This window comes from Lepidochelys kempii, chromosome 3, assembly GCF_965140265.1.
Source record: "Lepidochelys kempii isolate rLepKem1 chromosome 3, rLepKem1.hap2, whole genome shotgun sequence".
In the NCBI taxonomy this organism is placed as follows: Eukaryota; Metazoa; Chordata; order Testudines; family Cheloniidae; genus Lepidochelys; species Lepidochelys kempii.
Window position 1 is genome coordinate 160,128,137 of NC_133258.1, and position 25,222 is coordinate 160,153,358.

General features: G+C 41.9%; 1 protein-coding gene across 4 annotated transcripts in view; it reads left to right on the forward strand.

Moving 5' to 3' along the window:
• Positions 1-1,591: 1,591 nt before the first annotated feature.
• TAF1A (TATA-box binding protein associated factor, RNA polymerase I subunit A) overlaps positions 1,592-25,222 on the forward strand; it is a 29,434-nt gene continuing 5,803 nt past the window's right edge. Inside the window, exons 1-7 of one of the 4 annotated variants that reach the window (XM_073338820.1) lie at positions 1,592-1,997; positions 2,526-2,703; positions 8,923-9,092; positions 10,683-10,796; positions 14,505-14,703; positions 16,385-16,509; positions 18,078-18,119. In XM_073338820.1, coding sequence (XP_073194921.1) covers positions 2,556-2,703; positions 8,923-9,092; positions 10,683-10,796; positions 14,505-14,703; positions 16,385-16,509; positions 18,078-18,119 — 798 coding nt within the window. In that variant the 5' untranslated portion in view covers positions 1,592-1,997; positions 2,526-2,555. Of the gene's footprint in view, positions 1,998-2,226; positions 2,381-2,525; positions 2,704-8,922; positions 9,093-10,682; positions 10,797-14,504; positions 14,704-16,384; positions 16,510-17,960; positions 18,120-25,222 lie in introns of those variants that run through there. The other 3 variants (XM_073338818.1, XM_073338819.1, XM_073338821.1) reach the window with 3 other exon arrangements.

The following is a 25,222-nucleotide window of genomic DNA, read 5'->3' on the forward strand; positions in this document are numbered from 1 at the left end:
CAGTTTGAGAACTGCTGGTTTAGACACAACAAATCCTGCATCTTGGAAGGGGGTTAGACTAAATCAGTGGTTCTCAAACTTTTGTACTGCTGACCCCTTTCAGACAGCAAGCCTCTGAGTGCACCCCCCCACTATAAATGTAAAACACTTTTTAATATATTTAACACCATTATAAATGCTGGAGGCAAAGCAAGGTTTGAGGTGGAGACTGACAGCTCATGACCCCCATGTAATAAGTTCGCAGCCCCCTGAGAGGTCCCAACCCCCTGTTTGAGAACCCCTGAGCTATATGACCCTTGCAGTCCCTTTTAACCCAATGATTCTATATACTTAATGCATCTTTTTCCACAGTTAATGAAATTATTCACGTGTAAAGTTAAGTGCATGTACATTTTCAGTATTGGGGCCTCACTTAGGCCATGTCTACACTAGCACTTATGTAAGCAAAACTTTTGTCATTCAGAAGTGTGAAAAAAAACACCCCGAGTAACAAATTTTGCCAGCATAAGCACTCACCTCCACAGCACTATGTCACCGGGAGATGCTCTCCCACCAACAAAGCTACTGCTGCTCATTGAGCTGGATTTATTATGTTGATGGGAGAGCTCTCTCCCATCAATACGGTGTCCAGTTAAGTCTACACTTAAGACTTATTCACACAATGTCACAGCAGCATAGCTACAAGTGCTTTAGTACAGACACTACCTACAACACCAACAGGAGAATCCCTCCCATCCTCGTAGGCAATCCACCGCCCTGAGAGGTGGTAGCTAGGTTGATGGACAAAGTCATAAGTTGACCTAGTACAGGCTACACAAAGTTAGGTCATCTTAGCTATATCTCACAGGGGTATGGACCTCTGACAGACTTAGCTATGCCAATATAAGTTCTCAGTGTAGACTAGCCCTTATCCTGTACTGTACACACTCCAGTTTAACTACATGCTGCTACTGTATCTTGGCTTTTTAGCATTTAATTTGGTTTTATATTAAATCTAATCATACTTATAGGACAATCACTTACCTAAGTGATCAGAGTAACCCTACTTTGCACTGAATAGCTCCCTGTTAATAAATAAAGGAGGTGTATACCTATTTTTTACAGAAATTACAGAGTTATATCATAGCACATGAAAACAGCCACCTAACCTGAAGAGGAGCTCTGTGTAGCTCGAAAGCTTGTCTCTCTCACCAACAACAGCCGGTCCAATTAAAGCTGTTACCTCACCCACCTTGCCTCTCTCATGTCCTGAGACGGACATGGCTACAAACAACGCCACACATAACCTTGCTGTAACCCTTGTCCCCTCTCTCCCCCACCGTCAGCAGTAAAAAAGTGGGGCTTTTTCCTTATCTCACAAGCCGGGCCCCGGCCCTAGCGCTGTACGAGGCAACAGATCCAGGCTCAGGCAGGAGTCCAGGGCTGGCTCTGCGTTACCCAGTGCCAGCGTCTGCGGTCACAGCAGGCCCCGAATCACATCCAAGCCCCGCAGCGCGGAGTCACACGGGAGCCCGGTCCCGCGTCAGAGGGCCGCGCCCAGCGGGGTTGCGCTGGACACGCCAGCGAGGACCGGACACGCCCCGCGCGGCTGGGGCCGGGGCTGAGCTGAGCCCAGCTTCAGCCTGCCCGGGCTGCCGGCGCCTCCCCCGCTAGAGCCGCCCCGCAGCCTGGCTCGGCTGCGGCTCCTGCCTACTGGCCCCTCCCCCATTCACTGAGGGAGCGGGCGCCGCCACAAGGGAGGCGGCGGGAGGGGCCCGCACGCACCGCACCGGCCGCGGCTCTCAGCGCGCGCGAACACCCAGGCGCACGCGCCGATCCCTCCGTCAGTCACAGGCAGCTTCCCCACTCCCGACTCCGCCGCCGGCCCCAACACCGCGCGTGCGCATCAATTCGGCGGCTCCGCCCCGTGGGTCAAAGTCACGCGTTAGCGCGTGTTCAGAGCGGCCTCTCGGCACCCGCTTTTAAACCGCAATGTCGCCGAAACGGCGCGCGGCCATGTGAGTAGACCCCGGATAGACTCGGTTGCGCAAATTCCCCCGTGGCCGCCTCCCTGGAGCCGTGCGGAAACGTCCGTTGGGAGCGGCCCAACCAGGAGGGAGGGTGGGGCGCTTCGGGCCCTTTGCCCTGCGGGGCCAGGGGTGAAAGGGCCGGGCTTGGGCGGATCCCTGGCTCCTGTTTAGTGGGCTTAGCTGCAGTGGCTCTGCACAGCCCTGGGCTGAAAGCGGAGAATCCCGTGACTCCCGGAGCTGGGGAGTTAAGGCCAGTGAAAAAACCATGAGTTGGCAACCCTGGGGTGGCCTTGGGCATTAGGCACTGACCTGGGCCTCAAGAGTTCTCGATTTAGCTACTGGCTCTGTCAGGGGCCCCCTGTGTGATTTGGGTAAGCCAGTCTCTGTGCCTCAGTTTCCCATTTGTAAAGTGATGCTCTTGTAATAAAACTACTCTGCTTCCCTATCCCCTCTCTTATAAGACTTTAAAGAAACGGTACATATCTTCATTATTTCATGTGTGTCAATTTTTTTCAGGTGTAAAAGTTTTCCTCGCACTTTAAAGACATGGACAGTTTTGTTGAACAACTGAAAAGGGGGACAGAGGAAGAGTTTACAGAAGAGTCTGCATGGGATGGGTCTGCAGTAAACACCACAAGCAGTTCACTTCCGGCTATCTATTTACCTTTACTCCCACGGTACCTTCTGCATCCAAGTAAGTGTAATTCTCTGTTGACTGCTTATCCTTACTAGCACATGCTGGTAAATAACATAGTAGTATTAGAGATGTCACTGCCGCTGAACTCACTGGGAGTTGAGGGCTCTCCCACAGTACAGGACTGGGAGGTGGGAGTGCCATAAAGATGCTATCACTGCTTTCTGTGTCTTGACACAGACCTGACTGTACCCAATTTAAAAAAAAATGCCACGTTGCGAACTTCTAACATCTTTAATGCTACTATGTTAATAGTATACAGTACCTGGCTCCTTAGCCAGGATTGAGGCCTCTATTAGCTTCTAATACAAATACTTAGTAAAAATAGAGAATGGGTCAAAACCAAAACTTTAGAACAGAAATCTTCTATATTTTGAGAGAGTCTGGATCTGAATTTTGCAGCATGGACCCATCTCAAGGGCAGTAGTGTACAATGAATGACCCTTGTGTAATTCCAAAATTTCCTTAACTCAAACAGGTGAGAGTGCCATTTAACTTTGCATTTATAGCCCTTGCTATGGTCTTTTGCTCCTCTGCTATTTTTCAGACAATATGTTTCTCTGAATAACTTCAGATCCACACAGGTGAAGATAGCTTTCCATAGCTTCCAAGGCAGATATAGTTTAAGAACAAAACATACTGGGTGGCCATACTGGGTCAGACCAATGTTCCATTCAACCCAGTAGCCTGTCTTCTGACAGTGGCAGGTGCTAGATAGTTCAGAGGGAGCAAACAGAACAGGTGAATCCTGTTAAATTGAGTGATCCATCCCCTGTCATCCAGTAAAAGGTATTGGAACACCCAGAGCATGTTTGTTTAGGTGAGCTGCATTCATACTGGTGAGCAGTTTTAAGAGCTTGCAGCTTGCAGGGTTGAGTCCCTGATCATCTTGGCCAATAACCATTGATGGACCTATCGTCCATGAACTTCTTTTTTTGAACCCAGTTATGCTCTTGGCCTTCACTGTGCTCCCTGGCAACGAGTTCCACAGGTTGGTTGATCATTGTGTGAAGAAGTACTTCCTTATTTTTGTTTTAAACCTGCTGCATGTTGATTTCAGTGGGTGGCCTCTGGTTCTTGTATTATGGGCAGGGGTAAATAACACTTCCCTATTCGCTTTCTCCACTCCCTTCATGATTTTATAGACTTCTACTGTATCCCCCTTAAGTCATTTCTTTTCTAAAATGAACAGTGCCAGTCTTATTAATCTCTCCTTACATGGAAGCTATTCCATACCCCTAGTCATTTTTTATTTCCCTTCTTTGCACTTTTTCCAATTCTGATATATCTTTTTTGAGATAGGAGAACCAGAATTGAATGCAGTATTCCAGGTGTGGATGACTGACGGATTTTTGTAGTTGCATTATAATATTTTTTGCCTTATCTATCCCTTTCCTAATGATTCCTAACATTCTGTTAGTTTTTTTAACTGCTGCTGCATATAGAACAGATGTTTTCGGAGTACTATCCACGATGACTCCAAGATCTGTTTCTTGAGTGGTAACAGCTAATTTAGACTCCTTCATTGTGTGTGTAGTTGGGATTATATTTTCTGATGTGCATTACTTTGTACTTATCAGCATTGGATTTTATCTGCCATTTTGTTGCCCAGTCACCCAGTTTTGTGAGATCCCTTTTGTAACACTTCACAGTCAGCTTTGGACTTTAACCCATCTTCAGTAATTTTGAATCATTGGAAAATTTGTCACCTCACTGTTTACCCCCTTTTCCAGATAATTTATGAGTATGTTGAACAGCAATGGTTGCAGTACAAATCTTTGGGGACCCTGCTGTTTACCTCTCTCCACTGTTAAAACTGACTATTTATTCCTACCCTTTGTTTCCTGTCTTTTAACGGTTACTGATCCACGAGAAGATCTTTCATCTTATCCCGTGGCTGCTTACTTTGGTGTGGGACCTTGTCAAAGTCTTTCTGAAAGTCCAAGTACAGTGGCTCAACGTGTTTGTTGACCCACTGAAAGAATTCTAATAGATTGGTGAGACATGATTTCTCTTACAAAAGCTGTATTGACTCTTTCCCAGCATAGTGAGTTCATCTATGTGTCTGAGAATTCTGGTCTTTACCATACTTTTAACAAATTTGCATGGTACTGAAGTTAGGCTTGCTACATTGTAATTTCCAGGATTGCCTCTGGAGCCTTTTTTTAAAAATCAACATTACATTAGCTCACCACCAGGCAGCAGGTACAGCGACTGATTTAAGCCATATGTTACATACTAGAGTTAGTAGTTCTTAAATTTCATATTTGAGTTCCTTTGGAACTCTTGGGTGAATGCCATCTGGTCCTGGTGACTTATTACAGTTTAATTGATCAATTAGTTCCAAAACCTCCTCTACTGATGTGTCAGTCTGGATCAATTCCTCAGATTCATCACCTAAAAAAAAGGCTTAGGTGTGGGAATCTCCCTCGCATCCTCTGCAGTGAAGACCAGTGCAAAGAATGACAGGTTTCAGAGAAGTTGGTTAGTCTCTAAGGTGCCATAAGTACTCCTTTTCTTGGTGCAAAGAATTTGTTGCAACAGTCTTGTTTACCTTGAGTGCTCCCTTAGCACCTCCAACATCCGGTGGCCCCACTGATTGTTTGGCAGGCTTTCTGCTTCTGATGGACTTAAAACAAATTTTGCTGTTAAGTTTTTGTCTATCCTAGTTGCTCTTCAAAGGTTTTTTTGGCCTGCCTAATTATATTTTTATACTTGACTTAACAGCGTTTATGCTCCTTTATATTTTCCTCAGTAGGATTTGACTCCCAATTTTTAAAAAAAGAAAAGGAGTACTTGTGGCACCTTAGAGACTAACCAATTTATTTGAGCATAAGCTTTCGTGAGCTTCCGATGAAGTGAAGTGTCACGAAAGCTTATGCTCAAATAAATTGGTTAGTCTCTAGGAGTGCCACAAGTACTTCTTTTCTTTTTGCGAATACAGACTAACACGGCTGTTACTCTGAAACCAATTTTTAAAGGATGTCTTTTTGCCTGTAACTGCCTCTTTTACTTTGTTGTTTAGCAATGATGACTTTTTTTTTATTTGGGATATACATTTAGTTTGAGCCTCTATTGTGGTGTTTTTAAATAGTTTCCATGCAGCTTGTAGGCATTTCGTTCTTGTGACTGTTCCTTTTAATTTCTGTTTAACTAGCTTCCTTATTTTTGTGTCATTTCACTTTTTGAAGTTACTTGCTACTGTGATGGGTTTCTTTAGTATTTTCCCCTCTACAAGCGTTTACATTTAACTTCATTATGGTCGCTATTATTGCGCGGTTCAGCTATATTCACCTCTTGGACCAGATCCTGTGCTCCACTTAAGACTTTCCCCTTGTGGGTTCCTGGCCTAGCTGTTCCAAGAAGCAGTCATTAACGGTTTCTAGAAATTTGATCTCACATCTTTTTATCTTGCATCCCATCCTGAGGTGACATATATCCAGTCAGTAGGGGATAGTTGAAATCCCCCATTACTATTGGTTTTTCTGTTTTTTGTAGCCTCTCTAATCTCCCTGAGCATTTCACAATCGCCATCACGATCAGATGGTCCGTAGTATATTTCTACTATACTCTCATTATTTAAGCATGAAATTGTTATCCACAGAGATTCTATGGTAGTGTTTGATTCATTTTAGATTTTTACTGTATTTGACTCTATGCTTTATTTCATGGGATAGTGCCACTCCCACACCAGTATGATCTGCTATGTCATTCCCGTATGTTTTGTACCCTGGTATCACCATGTCCCATTGATTATCATCATTCCACCAAGTTTCTTTGATACCTTATATCAGAGGTGGGCAAACTTTTTGGGTTGAGGGCCACATCTGGGTGGGGAAATTGTATGCAGGGCCAAGGCAGGGGGCTGGGGTGCAGGAGGGAGTGTGGGTTGTGGGAGGGGGTGCAGTGTGCAGGAACGGGCTCAGGGCAAGGGACTGGGGCAGAGGAGGGGTGCGGAGTGTATGAGTGGGCTCAGGGAAGGGGGTTGGGGTGCAGGAGGGGTGCAGAGTGCAGGAGGAGGCTCAGGGGTGCGGACTGCGGGAGGGAGCTCAGGGCAGGGGGTTGGGGTGCAGAGTGCAGGAGGAAGCTCAGGGCAGGGGGTTGGGGTGCAGGAGGGGTGCGGAGTGTGACGGGGCTCAGGGCAGGGAGTTGGGGTGCATGGGGCTCAGGGCAGGGAGTTGGGGGGCGGGGTGCAGGAGGGGTTTGGGTTCTGGCCCGGAGCCGATTACCAAAAGCGGCTCCAGGGTGGCAGTGGCGCACACTGGGGTCAGGGCAGGCTCCCTGAATGCTTGCCCTGGCCCCACGCTGCGCCGCTCTGGGAAGCAGCCGGAACCACGTCCCTGCACGGCCCCTTGGAGAAGTAGGGTCACAGGGCTCTGCACCCTGCCCTTGCCACGCCTCCAGGTACCTCCCCCCGAAGCTCCCATTGGCCGCAGTTCCCCTTTCCCGGCCAACAGGAGCTGCAGGGGGGGACGGTGCCTGGAGGCAAGGGCAATGCACGAACACCTCTGGCGCCTCCCAGGGCCCCAGGGACGTGGTGCCGGCCGCTTCTGAGAGTGGCGCGGGGCCTGTGGCACCACGGGGGGCAATCCCGTGGGCCAGATCCAAAGACCCAAAGGGCAGATCCAGCCCGTGGGCCATAGTTGCCCACCCCCGCCTTATATCAATATCCTTGTTTACAGCTGGGCATTCAGTTTCGCCCATCCTAGTATTTAGACTTCTAGCATTTGTATACAAGCACTTATAAAATTTGTCAGTGTTTAGTTGTCTGCCTTCATGTGACATAATTGAAAGGGATGGTGTCTTTGACTGTTTCTCTTCATTTCCCACCTGTTCTTTATCAACTTCTATTCTCTCCTCTTTATTAAGATATAGACCATCCCCTTTAATTAATCCTCCCCTAAGGTATGTTTCTGTTCGAACCGGGTGCTCCACACCTCTGCACCTGTTGGTTTTTCCCCAGCTCTTAGTTTGAAAACTCCTTCGTAACCTTTTTAATTTTACATGCCAGCAATCTGGTTCCATTTTAGTTTAGATGGAGCCCATCCTTCCTGTGTAGGCTTCTCCTTTCCCAAAAGGTTCCCCTGTTCCTAATAAACTGAAATCCCTCCTCTGAACACCACTGTCTCATCCACGCATTAAGACCCTGCAGTTCTGCCTGTCTAACTGGCCCTGCATGTGGAATTGGAAGCATTTCAGAGAATGGTACCTTGAAGGTCTTGGACTTTAATCTCTTACCTATCAGACTAAATTTGGTTTCCAGGACCTCTCTCCTACCTTCCTTATGTCAGTGGTACCTGACCACTGGCTCCTCCCTAGCGCTGCTCTTATATCTATGTAGAGGTCCACAACCTATGCCCCTGGCAGGCATTTCACCTTGCAGTTCTCCTGGTGCAAATCAAACCCATCTATGTTTCTAATAACTGAATTCCCCATGACTGTTACCTGCCTCTCCCTATAACGGGTTCCCTGTCCTTGGAGATGTATCCTCCGTGTGAGAGGATAACATGACATCATCTGGAAGGAGGATCCCAACGATGGGATTGTTTCTCTCCACTCCACCTTGATGTTCTCCTTCCTCAAGACTTTCATCCTCAGCACAGAGGCTGTCAGACTAGGGGTGGGACTGCTTTATTGGGTCCCTGAAATTCTCACCTGTGTATCTCCCCGTCTCCCTTAGCTCTTTCAGTTCAGCCATGCTAGTCTCAAGAGTCCGTATTCAGTCTCTGAGGGCCATGAGCTGCTTGCTCTGAATAGACGTATATGCCACCAGTCCATAAGGCAGGTAATCATAAATGCTGCAATCAGTGCAGTATAGTGGATACCCCCACTCTGCTGCTGGACTTCTGTCAGCATTATTTCTACTCTTTCAGGGTTTTTGATTGTTTTGGGAGGGGGGGAGTGCTGATCTCCGTTTAGCGTATGTTAGGTGTATCTGGCTTTTATGCTCCTTCTCTAAACTCCTGTGTTTGCTGCTTCTGTTCACTAGCTTCTCTGTTCATTTAGGAGCTGGTTTTTTAAATCCCTGTTCTCCCTGAGTTTTTCCTACCCCCTTGTCAAGGGATCCGAAAGGGATTAAGGATCAAAGGATGGAAGACTAGAGCCTTGTTATTGGCAAAGATATAGATACTAAAGTAACAGCTGTGCTGTTTTGTTTTTGTTTTGTTTTGTTTTTTAAAGATCACAGTCAGTAGTTAGCCACTAACCTTATTTTTTCAGCAACCAGAGGTCGAAAGTCAACAGAATTTCAGGAGACTAAGAAAGCTTGTTTAAATTACATTCAGGATGCCCTGCTACAACACCAGTGGCAGAGGGCTGCGGAATTCATGACTAACTATTTGGAAACATTGGAGAATACTTCTGCTGAACAACGGATGGCTGCCCCAGAGGCAAGTACAAAGGAAAAATCAGTACGCTTTTCCTTAGTTGATGGAAATAATTTAAAGGGGTATCTGGGATAATCCAGGACCCATACTGATGCTTTGTTTATGTAAAATATAAATCCCTAAAACTTCACAAAAGTCTAATTGTGTCAAAGATGTTTTCATAATTTTCAGGTGTCACCTCTCATCTGTTTGCACAACAGATAAGAACATGGGCCCAAATATGAATAAATAGGCCACATGTCACACCAGTAGCATGTTCCACTTAAAATACAAAAAGAAGTACTTGTGGCACCTTAGAGACTAACCAATTTATTTGAGCATAAGCTTTCGTGAGCTACAGCTCACTTCATCGGATGCATACTGTGGAAAGTGTAGAAGATCTTTTTATATACACACAAAGCATGAAAAAATACCTCCTCCCACCCCACTCTCCTGCTGGTAATAGCTTATCTAAAGTGATCACTCTCCTTACAATGTGTATGATGATCAAGTTGGGCCATTTCCAGCACAAATCCAGGTTTTCTCACCCTAACCCTAACCCCCCCCCCCCCACACACACACACACTTTAGATAAGCTATTACCAGCAGGAGAGTGGGGTGGGAGGAGGTATTTTTTCATGCTTTGTGTGTCTATATAAAAAGATCTTCTACACTTTCCACAGTATGCATCGGATGAAGTGAGCTGTAGCTCACAAAAGCTTATGCTCAGATAAATTGGTTAGTCTCTAAGGTGCCACAAGTACTCCTTTTCTTTTTGCGAATACAGACTAACACAGCTGTTACTCTGAAACTTAAAATACAGGTTTTCATAATCTCATTCTGAAACAGAGAAATAAGCACATTTGCCACTGGGTTCCCCTACATATTGGTGTCCATTTGAAAACTGCATCTTGTTTTTAGTTCTCCACCATCTTTCTCCAGTACTGCATGAACCTTTTTGCTAGTCCCTTCACAGCTTCCTCTGTGCATCTCAACAGATGGAAAGGGTAGTAAATTACATTGACAAACAGCCATTTAAAAAAATAAATTCAATGCAGAGATCATTGGATGCTGCCAGTTTGTTGGAATTGCTGATCTAATTCTGTAGACAAATCTTGATCACAGAGATATTTGGGGGAGGGGAGGGTGTGTCCGGATGGAGGGGATGTATTTCAATTTACAATTCATCTAATTATCCTTACATTTGTTGTATCAAGGTAACATGAGCTACCTACACCCTACATTTTAGTGGGGTAACATGAAAGGAAAATTTCTTGTTTGCTTGAGTTGTTGTCAGTCCATGGCAGGCACCTTCTGGCTTCTATATATCGTTTTGGTGTGTTTTGTTGAAGTATGGGATTTTGATGACCACTTGTGAAGTTTCCATTGCATTTAAACTTTATTTTCACTTTTACTACATGCCGGTATATTTTACTATAGCAGCAAATAATACACAATATTTTCTATTTGCAATTTAAACCACACATAATATGGTTAAATATAACGGCCATAGTGCAGTGATGAGAGACTAATGCTGTTCTGGCTGTTGTGTGCAGTGTGTTTTCACTTCTGAAATTTTAATTCTTTTGGGATTTTTTTTTTCTCCGTTGGCAGGTGATTTGGAGAATAGGAACTGAAATTTTGTGCCATCATTCCAAGAGCAGCGTTGAAGAGTTCAACTATTTTGCTGAGCAGATGAAAAATCTAGGAGTGAAAAAGTATTTAGGGGTGAGGATAGCCTTAAAGGGACACTACAGACTTAAATCATGCTTCTCTCTGAAAATTTTACCTTCTGGTATTACAAGCCACTCTTAAGAAACTCTTAACAATATTATCTCTGATAGTTAGTTAGTATCACTGATTATAGAATCAAGAGACCGCACCTCAGATTTATGTAATGGCATTATTTTTTCATCCCATTCCTTATATAGCCTAACGTCTTGTTTGCTTTTTTTGACTGTAGCTGCACATTCTGCTGAAGTCTTCATTGAGCTGTCCACAGGTCCCTTTCCTAAGTTGATAGTTAATTTAGAACCATGTCATGTATATGGATAGCCTGTAATTTTTTTCCTTCCAATGTGTATTACTTTGCAGTTATCAATATTGAGGTTCCGTTACCATCATGTTACCTGTTCACCTGGCTTAGTCAGGTCTTGTTGTAGCTCCTCACAATCTGCCTTGATCCTGGTTAATCTAAATAACTTGGTCATCTACAAATTTTGCTGCCTAATTCCTTCCCCCCTTTCCAGATTCATAATACATATACAAAACACAAGACTAGTCAGGAACTTTGAGATACTTTTCTGTAAGTCTTTTGTTATGATTAAATTTTTCCATTTAGTCCTACTCTTTGCTTTATCTCCTTGCCAATTTGTGATTCATGACAATATTATTTTTTATTGCCATACCACTGAGGAGCCCTAGTCATGGAACAGGACCCAATTATGTTAAGTGCTGTACAAACACAGAACTTGAAGAGAATCCCTGCCCCCAAAGGTTTGGTTCGACTCCCATGCCATGTCTAATTAGTTTCTTTACTAGACTTTCGTTAAGGACCTTTTCAAAGGCCTTTTCAAAGTCTGAATAAATAATCATCTGATTCTCCTCTATATACTACTTTATCAACCTGTTAAAAGAATTGTAATAGATTAGTGAGACACGATTTTCCTTTGTTGAATCTGTGCTGGTTAGGGCACCATCATATTGTGATCTTACAGATGTTTTCTTGTTCTAGTTTATTGTGTTAAACCAATTTGACATTTACAGATGCAAGGTTTACTGGTATGATTCACCAGATGGCCACCATTTCCTTTTAAGAAAAAAACAAACAAAAAAACAAACCCTCTGTATTTTTTAAATTACAGCACTTGCAATCTCCTGTGTTTTCAGGATTTTATTTTGTTCAAAATTTCCCAGAGTTTATTACAGAAATTAAAAAGTGGGTGAAAATCAGTGCAAAAATTAACCTCAGTTTTCTGGGGAAATATCAGAGTTAATATTGGGATGGGAGGACAGAAAAAAAAATCAACCAATAGAGAATCATCAGGGTATTGTAAGTAAAAGCAGTTTAATGCTGTGACTTATTTTGTGAACTGTACATTACCAGTACATAAACGTGTGTGTCTCTGTCTGTATCTTCCCCAACGCTGCCTTACTTTAACAGACAGCTTCTCATTTACACTTAGACAGATTTATTAACAAAAACACATCGACCTAATGTAACGTGTTGGATTTGTTTAACATAATTAGTATTTTCATGTATTTGTTCAAAATTCAGGTGAAAAGCAGTTTAATAAAAAAGCATTTATAAAACCTGGGAAACTTTTGGTAAAAATCAGTAAACTGAAAATGAAGGGCCTTTTATAATTCTCTGGAATAGTGGCTGTTTTTAGTGAGGGATTGGATATTTTTGCTAACAGCTCAACCACTTCATACTTAAGCTCCTTCAGAGGTGTTGGATGTATACCATCTGGCTTGTGACTTATTGCTTTATAAACTGCTTGTCCTAGCACTACTTCTTTTGACACCTCCATTGCTGACAGTACCTCGTATTTATTACCACAAAAGAGCAGGTCTGGGATATGTCTCCCCAGCATCATCCTCTATGGTGAAGACTGATGCAAAAAATCATTTAGTTTCTCAGCAATGTCCACACTTACCTATATCCATACATTTTTCTCTCTCCTTTTCCTAATATTGTATTTATCTCTAACACGTTCTCCAGATACATCATGTGAATGAAAGAATCTATGCAAAATAACTAGGGCTGTTAGTCACAGTTAACTCACGTGATTAACTAAAAAAAATTAATCGCGCTTTTACGATAGAATACCAATTGAAATTTACTAAATATTTTTGGATGGTTTTTCTACATTTTCAATATTGATTTCAGTTACAACACAGAACACAAAGTGCACAGTGCTCACTTTATATTTTTGATTACAAATATTTGCACTGTAAAAATGATAAAAGAAATAGTATTTTTCAGTTCACCTCATACAAGTACTGCAGTGCAATCTATTGTGAAAGTGTAACTTACAAATACAAATTTTTTTTTTTTTTTTGTTATGTAACTCCACTCAAAAACAAAACCATGTAAAACTTTAGCGCCTACAAGTCCACTCAGTCCTACTTTTTTGGTCAGCCAATCACTTGGACAAACAAGGTTGGTTACAATTTGCAGGAGATAATGCTGCCTGCTTCTTATTTAGAATGTCACCTGAAAGTGAGAACAGGCATTCACATGGCACTTTTGTAGCTGGCGTTGTAAGGTATTTAAGTGCCAGATATGCTGAACATTTGTGTGCCCCTCCCATCCTTTGGCCACCATTCCAGAGGACATGCTTCCATGCTGATAATGCTCCTTAAAAATAATAATAATAATGCATCAATTAAATTTGTGACTGTACTCCATGGGTGGAGAATTGTATGTCTCCTCTGTTTTACCTGCATTCTGCATATATTTCATGTTATAGCAGTCTCAGAGAAAGAACACTTTCACAGCAGATTTGACAAAATGCAAAGAAGGTACCAGTGTGAGATTTCTAAAAATAGCTATAGACCCAAGGTTTAAGAATCTGAAGTGCCGTTGAAAATCTGAGAGGGACGAGGTGTGGAGCATGCTTTTAGAAGTCTTAAAATAGCAACACTCTGATGCAGAAACTACAGAACCCAAACCACCAAAAAAGAAAATGAATGTTTGTTGGTGGCATCTGACAGATGAAAATGAACATGAGTCAGTCCTCACTGCTTTGGATCATTATCAAGCTGAACCCATCAGCAGCATGGAAACATGTTCTCTGGAATGGTGGTGGAAGCATGAAAGGACATATGACTCTGTAGTGCATCTGGCATGTAAATATCTTGCAATGCCAGCTACAACAGTGCCATGTGAATGCCTATTCTCACTTTCAGGTGACATTGTAAACAAGAAGCAGGCAGCATTCTCTCCTGCAAATTGTAACCAGCCTTGTTTTTCTGAGTGATTGGCTGACCAAAGAGTAGGACTGAGTGTACTTGTAGGCTCTAAAATTTTACATGGTTTATTTTTGAATGCAGTTTTTTTGTACATAATTCTACATTTGTAAGTTCAACTTTTGTGATAAAGAGATTGCACTACAGTATTTGTATGAGGTGAATTGAAAAATACTATTTTTGTTTTTTACAGTGCAAATACTTGTAATTTGTTTAACAGCGTGGTTAATTGCGATTAATTTTTTTAATTGCTTGATAGCCCTAAAAATAACTTCTAATTAAAATATTCCAATTCAGTCACAGTTCTAATTAAAATGTATTTAGACTATGTTGTATTGATGCCAATAATATGGCTCTTTTTTTCAGGTGTACGGTTAGGAGGTAAAATTGCAGTGTGCTGTCAGGACAGTCTGATCTGTATGACATAAAATTCAGTATTATAAATTGTGTAAATTGTTGTAGGTCTGTTTAGAGCATGTCTTTCACCTCCTGTGTAATGGACTGATAGATGATGCCTACCAAAACCTGTCCCTGGCAGAAGGCTGGAGGTATGGAGAACAAACAATTGCTCAGGATAAAGAATTGAAACTCATTCAAGCTTACAAGGGGCTGCTGGACTACTATAACTGGGCCAAAAAAAGAAAAGCCGTGTTAGAGCTTGGTGAGTACCAGTGCTGCATTCTTTAGATAAAAGGAGCTGTTCAGCTTAGTCATTCTCATAAGTCACTGTGGCTTGCAGATGATTCTTAAAGGAGGAAACATTGGTGGTGAACGCTGCATTCAGTCTGATTGCTTGCAGCAGAGAACTTTTAAAATTCTGACGCACGCTTTTTATTTAAAAATAAAATGCGTTCATCCATTGGATCTGCAAGGTCTCCTCCAGAAGAACTGTTCTGAGTGGAGGACAAGAACCTTGGCTGCCTTCTCAGTGAGAAAAATCTGAATTTCTGGGTGTAATTTTCTATTTACTTCATGATAAACTCGATCTGATTGAGGCCAGGTTTATAGTGGCAGTGTCTTGGCTTCCTGAGAAATCACCTCCGTGTACCACCATGGGAATGGAGATCAGCTGGGACATAGGAGCTAACAGTCCCCACATTTAAATGAGGAAAAGGGGAAGCTGGCTCGTGTTCACAAGGGCAAGCCCTTGACTCTGGAATTCCTTTCTCATGCTTTTTCATGCCAGATAGTTGGGGGAGGAGGTGGAAAGTCACACTGGAATCTTGTTTGACATTTGTTTAAAAAGTCATTTGTTGTATCTATGTGCCCTGAAACTTTTGCAAGAAGTCATATTTATTATAAGCCAAATTTAAAATTAAAGTTAGATGAAAATCCAAGCTCAGGATCCTGGTCATCTAAAAAGGTTGTGTGAGCCCTTAATTCCTCTTACATTCAGCAACTGAGAGTTTTATCTGAATGAAAATTATAAATATTACCTATAAAAATACTTTCTTCTTAAGAGAAACACCATTTATTTTAGATTTTTGCAAGTAGACATTAAAAAACCACCTACCTGAAGCTCCGTGTCCTTGAAAATATTCTAAAACTATACTACTAAAGAGACTTGTCAATTACTGAGTTCAGATAACTTGGCAACAGCATAAATGAGTCTCAAAGATCTTTGGTTCCTAATGGAGAATACTTAATCAAAGGAGTTCCATCAGAAAACTTTTTTGTTTATAGGTAGTCTTTTCTGCATGTCAGCTGCCTGCCATATATGCATATTTAGAAGCTGACTTTCATATTTAATTGTTAATTCTTTAGTTTATTACCTTTGTAGAGCTGACAGGATTACATGTATTATTTGAATAAAATGGACATTTATTTTATTTACCTATTTTGCTGTAACAGAAAATGAAGCTTCAGATAATTTAGTCAGACTGTCATGTCTATAAGGCAAGATCCGTAAGATTTGTATAATTTGTATAAGTTATTATTTGATAATTAACTTAATTGCCAAAACACCCACACCACAAGACTAGTTAGCTCCACAGTTCATTTAACTGTGGGTGGGTGGGTGGGGGGAGGTGAGGCAGGAAGATGGTTACTAATATTTTTCAGCTAAGATCTAATCCTCCCAAACCGAGCTCCTTAAATCTCTATTCAGTATAAAAATATTTATTTCTTACCTTCTGCACTTGTTTTATAAATATACTAACTCTTCCTTTGTCCTTCTCATTTTTAGCTCTCACTGAGCTCCATTCTTTTGGGTTAAGGTGCTTTCTTTGAAGTTGGATTCAAGATGTTGACTTTTTTTCTGTAAAGCCCACCATGGCTTGAGTCCTGACTTTGTGAGACTATCACTCATGTAAATTTTTAAAAAACCTTCCATCTTTTGGCAGATGGTGATTTTGCAGACTCTGTTGAACAGGAAATGCACAGTTTCTTTCGGCAGGCAGCAGTGAATCTCAAGGAGATAATTAAAATACCTGGAGTTTGGGACCCTTTTGTGAAGTGCTATGTGGACGTAAGAGCACTTTTTTTTTTTTTTTTTTTGCAAATATTACTTAAATGCTCCTTTGTCTAATCTTAGACAAAATGCTTAGATCAAAGTATAACGTTTTCTGATGTTTCATCACTTGCAATTATGTTACAGTTAGGAAAGGGACACTGTGAAAATGCTACCTTTTTAAAACAATATATGTAGTGTTTTCATGTCAGATCTGCTTACATTACTTATGAAAGCAAGTTTTTATTCCTGGTGGCACTGCAAGTCCAACATAACTATGAGAATACAAGCAAGGAGTTTACTAGTAAAATCACGAGGTAAACTGATTGCAGACTTTTTTGTTACTGGTGATGGTGCCAGAATTAGAGTATGGCTTGATTTTTTTTTTTTTTTTTCAGATCACAGGTTGTATCTACTGCACAAACGGAACAATCCTCTTTTAATTATCAGCTGATTGTAGTTGGATATTGAAGTCACAGAACAAATATGGAATCCCACAGTCTGATTTTCTGATTATAACCACTAAATCAACTAACTTTTAAAATTGAATTAAACTTAAAATAGCTTTGGAACAGTTTGATTTTTCTAGAGTTGCTAATGGCACTTGATTTTCTTTAGTGCTTGCCTGCCTCACATGATTCTACCTCCTCCTGGGGCTATGCTGTCTCATTAAGAGAGACAGCAGTCCTGTTCACTGAAAAGAAATACTGAAACAGTGAGAGCAATTATTTAATATATAAATATTTAGCTGTTTAATGTATTTGCAGTGCTTTTAATGACTTCTAGATATGAATATTTTCATATATGTAGTGGAAAGTGAATTGCATGTAAGAGGAGCATTATTAAGATCCATTAGATTTAAATGGAAATCTATTAGCATTGTTAAGTACTAGTCCAGAAGCATCTAGTGTTGCTGGGCTTACTGTATTGTGCACTGTAAAATCAAACATTTGGTGCCTCACATGGTTACAGAAAAGCTTCACCGCATTTTTCCTTAATTTTCGCTAGTCTTAGTCCAATTCCTATTTAAATCTAAGGGAGTATTTCCTTTGACTCCAGTAGGATTTGGATCAGAGTCTTTGTTTTCAGAGCTGCAAAGACGTCCAGGATAGAATTAGTCATTGGGAGCACTAACTTGGTGCTCAGAGAGGATCTCTCCAGGTTAAAGTTGGAATGCATTAGAGGTTGTATGGGGAAGCTTGCAGTGCAGTTACTTCTATCTGACCTGTAGAGGACTTAATTCTTCAGGGTTGTCAAACAAGGACCTCTCAAACACTAAAATGGGTTTAAGAGTAACATTTTGAACTACTTTGTGTAACGATAGCAAAAGGCTCCTTTCCATCCTAGTGGTGGTATGAACAGGATTGTCATAACTGTACAGTTTGACAATCTAAAACTAGTTGTGGATATTTCTGATCATTATTACGCTATCAGGCACCAACAATGTGCTCACATTTTCTTTTCCATAGCTATTGGAATTCTATGAGGATTATGATGAAGTCCGGCAGGTGTTAAGCGAGTATGCTTACAACTCGAAGTTTCCTCCCAATCCCAATGCTCATGTTTATTACTATCTTTTCCTAAAGAGACGTGGTGAATCAAAGAAGACACTGATGTCTGTGCTCAAGGTACAAGTTTTGGACTGTTTTAATAGATGGTTTTATAACTTTATTTACAGAACATAAATTAAATTAAAAATTGTTTTTCAAAAGTCTGTCTCAGCTTTATGCTGATGACCTGTATCAGCTATTACAGATTTTGTCCAAAATTTTTAACACACTTGGACAGAAGAGAAATCAAATTCTACCCTCAAAATATTGCGAGCCTCCTGACACCACATAGCAAATCGTGTGAAGTTTAAAATAAACCCTTGAATTCCCCCCCCACACACACACACATGTTTGGTATCACCTTCTACAGCCCTGTAAGTTTTATATTTGTGTTTAACTGAAATGTCAGGAAATTTCTGGATCAACCTGTTCCAGGGAAGGAGAGGTTGATGTTTCATTTAACGTATGCCATAGTTATGGTCTGCTTTGTTAGTTTTAAAAAGCACACAGGCAATTACTTAGGCACCATGTTGGATTGAGAATTTGTCTCATGGTAGTTCTCCTTTTTAGATTATTAGTATTTACCATATAACAATAACAGGTATTCCTCTGAGATTAAACATACAAATTATTTCTGAAGAATAGAGTACCTGCCATTGTAAACACAGAGAGTTGTTGAGGAAAGAAACTCTCTACTTCTCTAGCACTAATGTTGATCTGCCTGTGACTTAACAAAGGTTGTCAGAAGAAAAAGGGGGGGGGTTAAGGGTCGTGTCAGTTTGCAAGGTATTTGAGGGTGAAAGATAGGTATCTGTCTGCAGACAGGTTTCAGAGTAACAGCCGTGTTAGTCTGTATTCGCAAAAAGAAAAGGAGTACTTGTGGCACCTTAGAGACTAACCAATTTATTAGAGCATAAGCTTTCGTGAGCTACAGCTCACTTCCTCAGATGCATATCGTGGAAACTGCAGCAGGCTTTATATATACACAGAGAATATGAAACAATACCTATTCCCACCCCACTGTCCTGCTGGTAATAGCTTATCTAAAGTGATTTCCAGCACAAATCCAGGTTTTCTCACCCTCCACCCCCCCACACACAAATTCACTCTCCTGCTGGTGATAGCCCATCCAAAGTGACAACTCTTTACACAATGTGCATGACAATCAAGCTGGGCTATTTCCTGCATAAATCCAGGTTTTCTCACATCCCCCCCACCCCCATACACACACAAACTCACTCTCCTGCTGGTAATAGCTCATCCAAACTGACCACTCTTCAAGTTAAAATCCAAGTTAAACCAGAACATCTGGGGGGGGGTAGGAAAAAACAAGAGGAAACAGGCTACCTTGCATAATGACTTAGCCACTCCAAGTCTCTATTTAAGCCTAAATTAATAGTATCCAATTTGCAAATGAATTCCAATTCAGCAGTTTCTCGCTGGAGTCTGGATTTGAAGTTTTTTTGTTTTAAGATAGCGACCTTCATGTCTGTGATTGCGTGACCAGAGAGATTGAAGTGTTCTCCGACTGGTTTATGAATGTTATAATTCTTGACATCTGATTTGTGTCCATTTATTCTTTTACGTAGAGACTGTCCAGTTTGACCAACGTACATGGCAGAGGGGCATTGCTGGCACATGATGGCATATATCACATTGGTGGATGTGCAGGTGAACGAGCCTCTGATAGTGTGGCTGATGTTATTAGGCCCTGTGATGGTGTCCCCTGAATAGATATGTGGGCACAGTTGGCAACGGGCTTTGTTGCAAGGATAAGTTCCTGGGTTAGTGGTTCTGTTGTGTGGTATGTGGTTGTTAGTGAGTATTTGCTTCAGGTTGCGGGGCTGTCTGTAGGCAAGGACTGGCCTGTCTCCCAAGATTTGTGAGAGTGTTGGGTCATCCTTTAGGATAGGTTGTAGATCCTTAATAATGCGTTGGAGGGGTTTTAGTTGGGGGCTGAAGGTGATGGCTAGTGGCGTTCTGTTATTTTCTTTGTTAGGCCTGTCCTGTAGTAGGTAATTGTGGAAAAGCAGCATCACTTGCCCCATAACCTCAGCCATGCGGAACGCAATGCCATCCACAGCCTCAGAAACAACTCTGACATCATAATCAAAAAGGCTGACAAAGGAGGTGCTGTTGTCGTCATGAATAGGTCGGAATATGAACAAGAGGCTGCTCGGCAGCTCTCCAACACGAGTTTCTACAAGCCATTACCCTCTGATCCCACTGAGAGTTACCAAAAGCAACTACAGCATTTGCTCAAGAAACTTCCTGAAAAAGCACAAGATCAAATCCGCACAGACACACCCCTGGAACCCCGACCTGGGATATTCTATCTACTACCCAAGATCCATAAACCTGGAAATCCTGGGCGCCCCATCATCTCAGGCATTGGCACCCTGACAGCAGGATTGTCTGGCTATGTAGACTCCCTCCTCAGGCCCTACGCTACCAGCACTCCCAGCTACCTTCGAGACACCACTGACTTCCTGAGGAAACTACAATCCATCGGTGATCTTCCTGATAACACCATCCTGGCCACTATGGATGTAGAAGCCCTCTACACCAACATTCCACACAAAGATGGACTACAAGCTGTCAAGAACACTATCCCCGATAATGTCACGGCTAACCTGGTGGCTGAACTTTGTGACTTTACCCATAACTACTTCACATTTGGGGACAATGTATACCTTCAGATCAGCGGCACTGCTATGGGTACCCGCATGGCCCCACAGTATGCCAACATTTTTATGGCTGATTTAGAACAATGCTTCCTCAGCTCTCGTCCCCTAAAGCCCCTACTCTACTTGCGCTATATTGATGACATCTTCATCATCTGGACCCATGGAAAAGAAGCCCTTGAGGAATTCCACCATGATTTCAACAATTTCCATCCCATCACCAACCTCAGCCTGGTCCAGTCCACACAAGAGATCCACTTCCTGGACACTACAGTGCTAATAAACAATGGTCACATAAACACCACCCTATACCGGAAACCTACTGACCGCTATTCCTACCTGCATGCCTCCAGCTTTCACCCTGACCACACCACACGATCCATCGTCTACAGCCAAGCTCTGCGATACAACCGCATTTGCTCCAACCCCTCAGACAGAGACAAACACCTACAAGATCTCTGTCAAGCTTTCTTACAACTACAATACCCACCTGCAGAAGTAAAGAAACAGATTGATAGAGCCAGAAGTTACCTACTACAGGACAGGCCTAACAAAGAAAATAACAGAACGCCACTAGCCGTCACCTTCAGCCCCCAACTAAAACCCCTCCAACGCATTATTAAGGATCTACAACCTATCCTAAAGGATGACCCAACACTCTCTCTCAAATCTTGGGAGACAGGCCAGTCCTTGCCTACAGACAGCCCCGCAACCTGAAGCAAATACTCACCAACAACCACATACCACACAACAGAACCACTAACCCAGGAACTTATCCTTGCAACAAAGCCCGTTGCCAACTGTGCCCACATATCTATTCAGGGGACACCATCACAGGGCCTAATAACATCAGCCACACTATCAGAGGCTCGTTCACCTGCACATCCACCAATGTGATATATGCCATCATGTGCCAGCAATGCCCCTCTGCCATGTACATTGGTCAAACTGGACAGTCTCTACGTAAAAGAATAAATGGACACAAATCAGATGTCAAGAATTATAACATTCATAAACCAGTCGGAGAACACTTCAATCTCTCTGGTCACGCAATCACAGACATGAAGGTCGCTATCTTAAAACAAAAAAACTTCAAATCCAGACTCCAGCGAGAAACTGCTGAATTGGAATTCATTTGCAAATTGGATACTATTAATTTAGGCTTAAATAGAGACTTGGAGTGGCTAAGTCATTATGCAAGGTAGCCTGTTTCCTCTTGTTTTTTCCTACCCCCCCCCCCCCCCCCCCCAGATGTTCTGGTTTAACTTGGATTTTAACTTGAAGAGTGGTCAGTTTGGATGAGCTATTACCAGCAGGAGAGTGAGTTTGTGTGTGTATGGGGGTGGGGGGGATGTGAGAACCTGGATTTATGCAGGAAATAGCCCAGCTTGATTGTCATGCACATTGTGTAAAGAGTTGTCACTTTGGATGGGCTATCACCAGCAGGAGAGTGAATTTGTGTGGGGGGGTGGAGGGTGAGAAAACCTGGATTTGTGCTGGAAATCACTTTAGATAAGCTATTACCAGCAGGACAGTGGGGTGGGAATAGGTATTGTTTCATATTCTCTGTGTATATATAAAGCCTGCTGCAGTTTCCACGATATGCATCTGAGGAAGTGAGCTGTAGCTCACGAAAGCTTATGCTCTAATAAATTGGTTAGTCTCTAAGGTGCCACAAGTACTCCTTTTCTGTCTGCAGACAGAAGAGGAAGGTTGATGGGATGTACTTGCGCACAATAAGCTCAACACATACACGTTCTTTTCCCTTTGTTAATGCTCTTACAGATTCTCTCACCGTGGAGCTGTAATTTTCAGATCCGGTAGATGTATGTGCTCTAGCTTTGATCGAGCTACTGTGCTAAAAATAGCAGTGTAGCTGTGGCAGCATGGCTGGCAGCTCAGGCTAACTGGCTGAGTACAAAACTGTGGTCCTGGGTGTGATTATACTCAGGCAGCTAACCTACGCCACTGCTCGTGCCAGGGCAGCTACACTGCAGTTTTTAGTGCGCTAGCCCAAGCTAGAAATTACACCTCCAGCTGCAGTATAGGCATGCCCATGTAGGCCCTGATGCAGTAAAACACTCAAGCATGTGCTTAACTTTACATATATGCTTAAGGGCTTTGCAGGATCACAATCTTAGTCTCTGAAAAAACTTATCTTTTTCTTTTGGTTTTTACAGCCCAGAGCATCATCCGCTTCTTGTTCTGTTCTTTCTCTCTACTGTTTCACTCCCATTATGTTCAGCCAATCACACAGTTAACTCAATAAGTTTCATATTGTATAGCTTGCAGCACATGAGAACTCTTGGCTATCTTGTTTCATTTCTTTGTATAGTGTGCACATGGTGTTGCTGCAAAGTAGAACTTATCCAACCATTTTGGTAAGTCGTATTTTGCAGTCTGCAGTGTACACTGATCATAAAGGAAGTGGGATGCCTAGGTGAGATTGACAGGACACCAAAATGCAGACTCAAACTTGGAATTGGTAGAGTGCAGAGCAAATAACGTCTTCTACTGTCTTACTTTCACACGGCATGTCTAAATTCAAATCTGTCTGTTTAGTCTTGATCAGTTTTGGGACTGATTTCCATTTTATATGTTAACAGTTTCCAGTTAGTTCAGAAAAGGTGTTTGGTATAGTTTTCTGGACCCACGTAAATAGGCTTGCATACAACATACATTGCTGTTGTCCTAGTTTTATCTTTACATTTAATTTACTGAAGAAAACAATTTGGTGTTTGCTCTTTCTGCACACTGATTTCAGTCATCCTGCCTAGCAGTTGGTTTCTCTGACATTTTCAGTGAACTGTGGAACTAAGATACAGTAAAACTTCCTATTACTGTTGTCCATTGGTAGTTGTGCCCTCTCTACGCTAAGCTAATTTTGTTCCCTTTAGGTAATTATGAATTGATTTGCCCTTGCTCCCCAAACTTCAGTAAATTTTTTTGCTTACTGTGTTTATAATATTTTTAACCACTTGGTGGCACCAAAACACTTCCATTAATGTGTATGTTCTAACATTGCTTCATAAGTTTGACTTGTTTTTAACTTAAACGTTGGTGCACCAAATGTTCCTATATTTTACAAAATTGCATATACCCAGTACTATTGTGATTTTCATCTCACCCAGGAGTTTGGGATGAACTAAACAATAGTTCTGCAAATTAACCTCTTTCTACAAATTGGAGTCAAAACAAAAAATTGCACTGAAATTTCTTGAGGGAGGAGACAAGGATGATTTTTACCAGTTTGTCACAATTTTTCTAAAGAAAAATCTTACAAACTATTTGGCAATTAAGAAAGCTCTCTTCTCTTTCAATATAGCTGATTTTCACTTGTAGTATCTTAAATAATATATACAATATTGACTTTATATAAGTTGTTTGAAAATGGGAAAACAGACCATTTTACCAATAACGATACATGTGTACGCAGTGTGCATATCACAGTATTTATAAGGCACAGACCTAGCGATATAAATAATGAGGTTCAGTGCTTTTAAAAAGCCAATAGCCTAATCTTCGAGATGGGGAAAGTAGGCACAGAGTGTGCAATCCTGACACCATTGTAGACAATAGCAAAACTCCATGAGTTCACTCAGATTGAGTGACTTATCCAAGGGCCCATAGTCAGTGACTGGGTTAGGACGTAGAAACCAGGTATCTCTTCCCAGTTCCTCGCTAACTAAAAGGCAATGTGGTCTAGTAATCACAATGCCCCTTTGAGGGCAATGGTTTATAGACACTTTTATAGCGAGGTAAGGTGAAACTCAGTAAGATGAAGTTACTTGTCCAGAATTCCCCAATTAGTCAGTGGCTGTTCTTTGTCTTTTTTTGTATTTTGAAGTTTATTTCTGTTCACCATGTGTTTTGAGATGCTGAGATACTATGGTACCAAGGGCCATAAAAGTACCTAATGAGGGGAATGCTGTTTACCACTGTACCTTAAGTCTTTGATTTAGACTATTTCCATATACTATTCTTTCTACTAACTAATGCATTTTTCTATAGTCTAATGATCAAATAAGTACAAGATATACCTCTTAAAGCTCACCATCTGGATAAACGTTTGTTTAATCTAGTTCTCTCCAGCTGTTGGATGATCTCTTTTCTGGTCTTAGTAGATTTCTTTACTCCAGTCATTAAAATAAATAAATGGAACATCTGACTGGGTCAGTCAAAATGGAAAAGACTGTGCAGAGCTAGTGTACTAAAGAAACCCTGGGGGAAGAGTGAAATTAATGCAAAAGAGGGAAGTAATGAACACTATGAGCTAGGTTGTGCCTAGTCCTATGTGCGTGCACAAAAGGGAGGGCAGGCACAAGGAACACACCTTTCCCCTCTGCAGTGAATTCTCAGTCTGCGCGCTCCTGCTATGCAAGGATTGTGGACTAGCACCAACTGTTGCATTAGAAACTCCAGAGAGAATGAGTGTGGGAGAAAATGAGACCAGCACTAGTGCATCACCAGCCAATGGAATTGGGTCTCTCCAAGAGG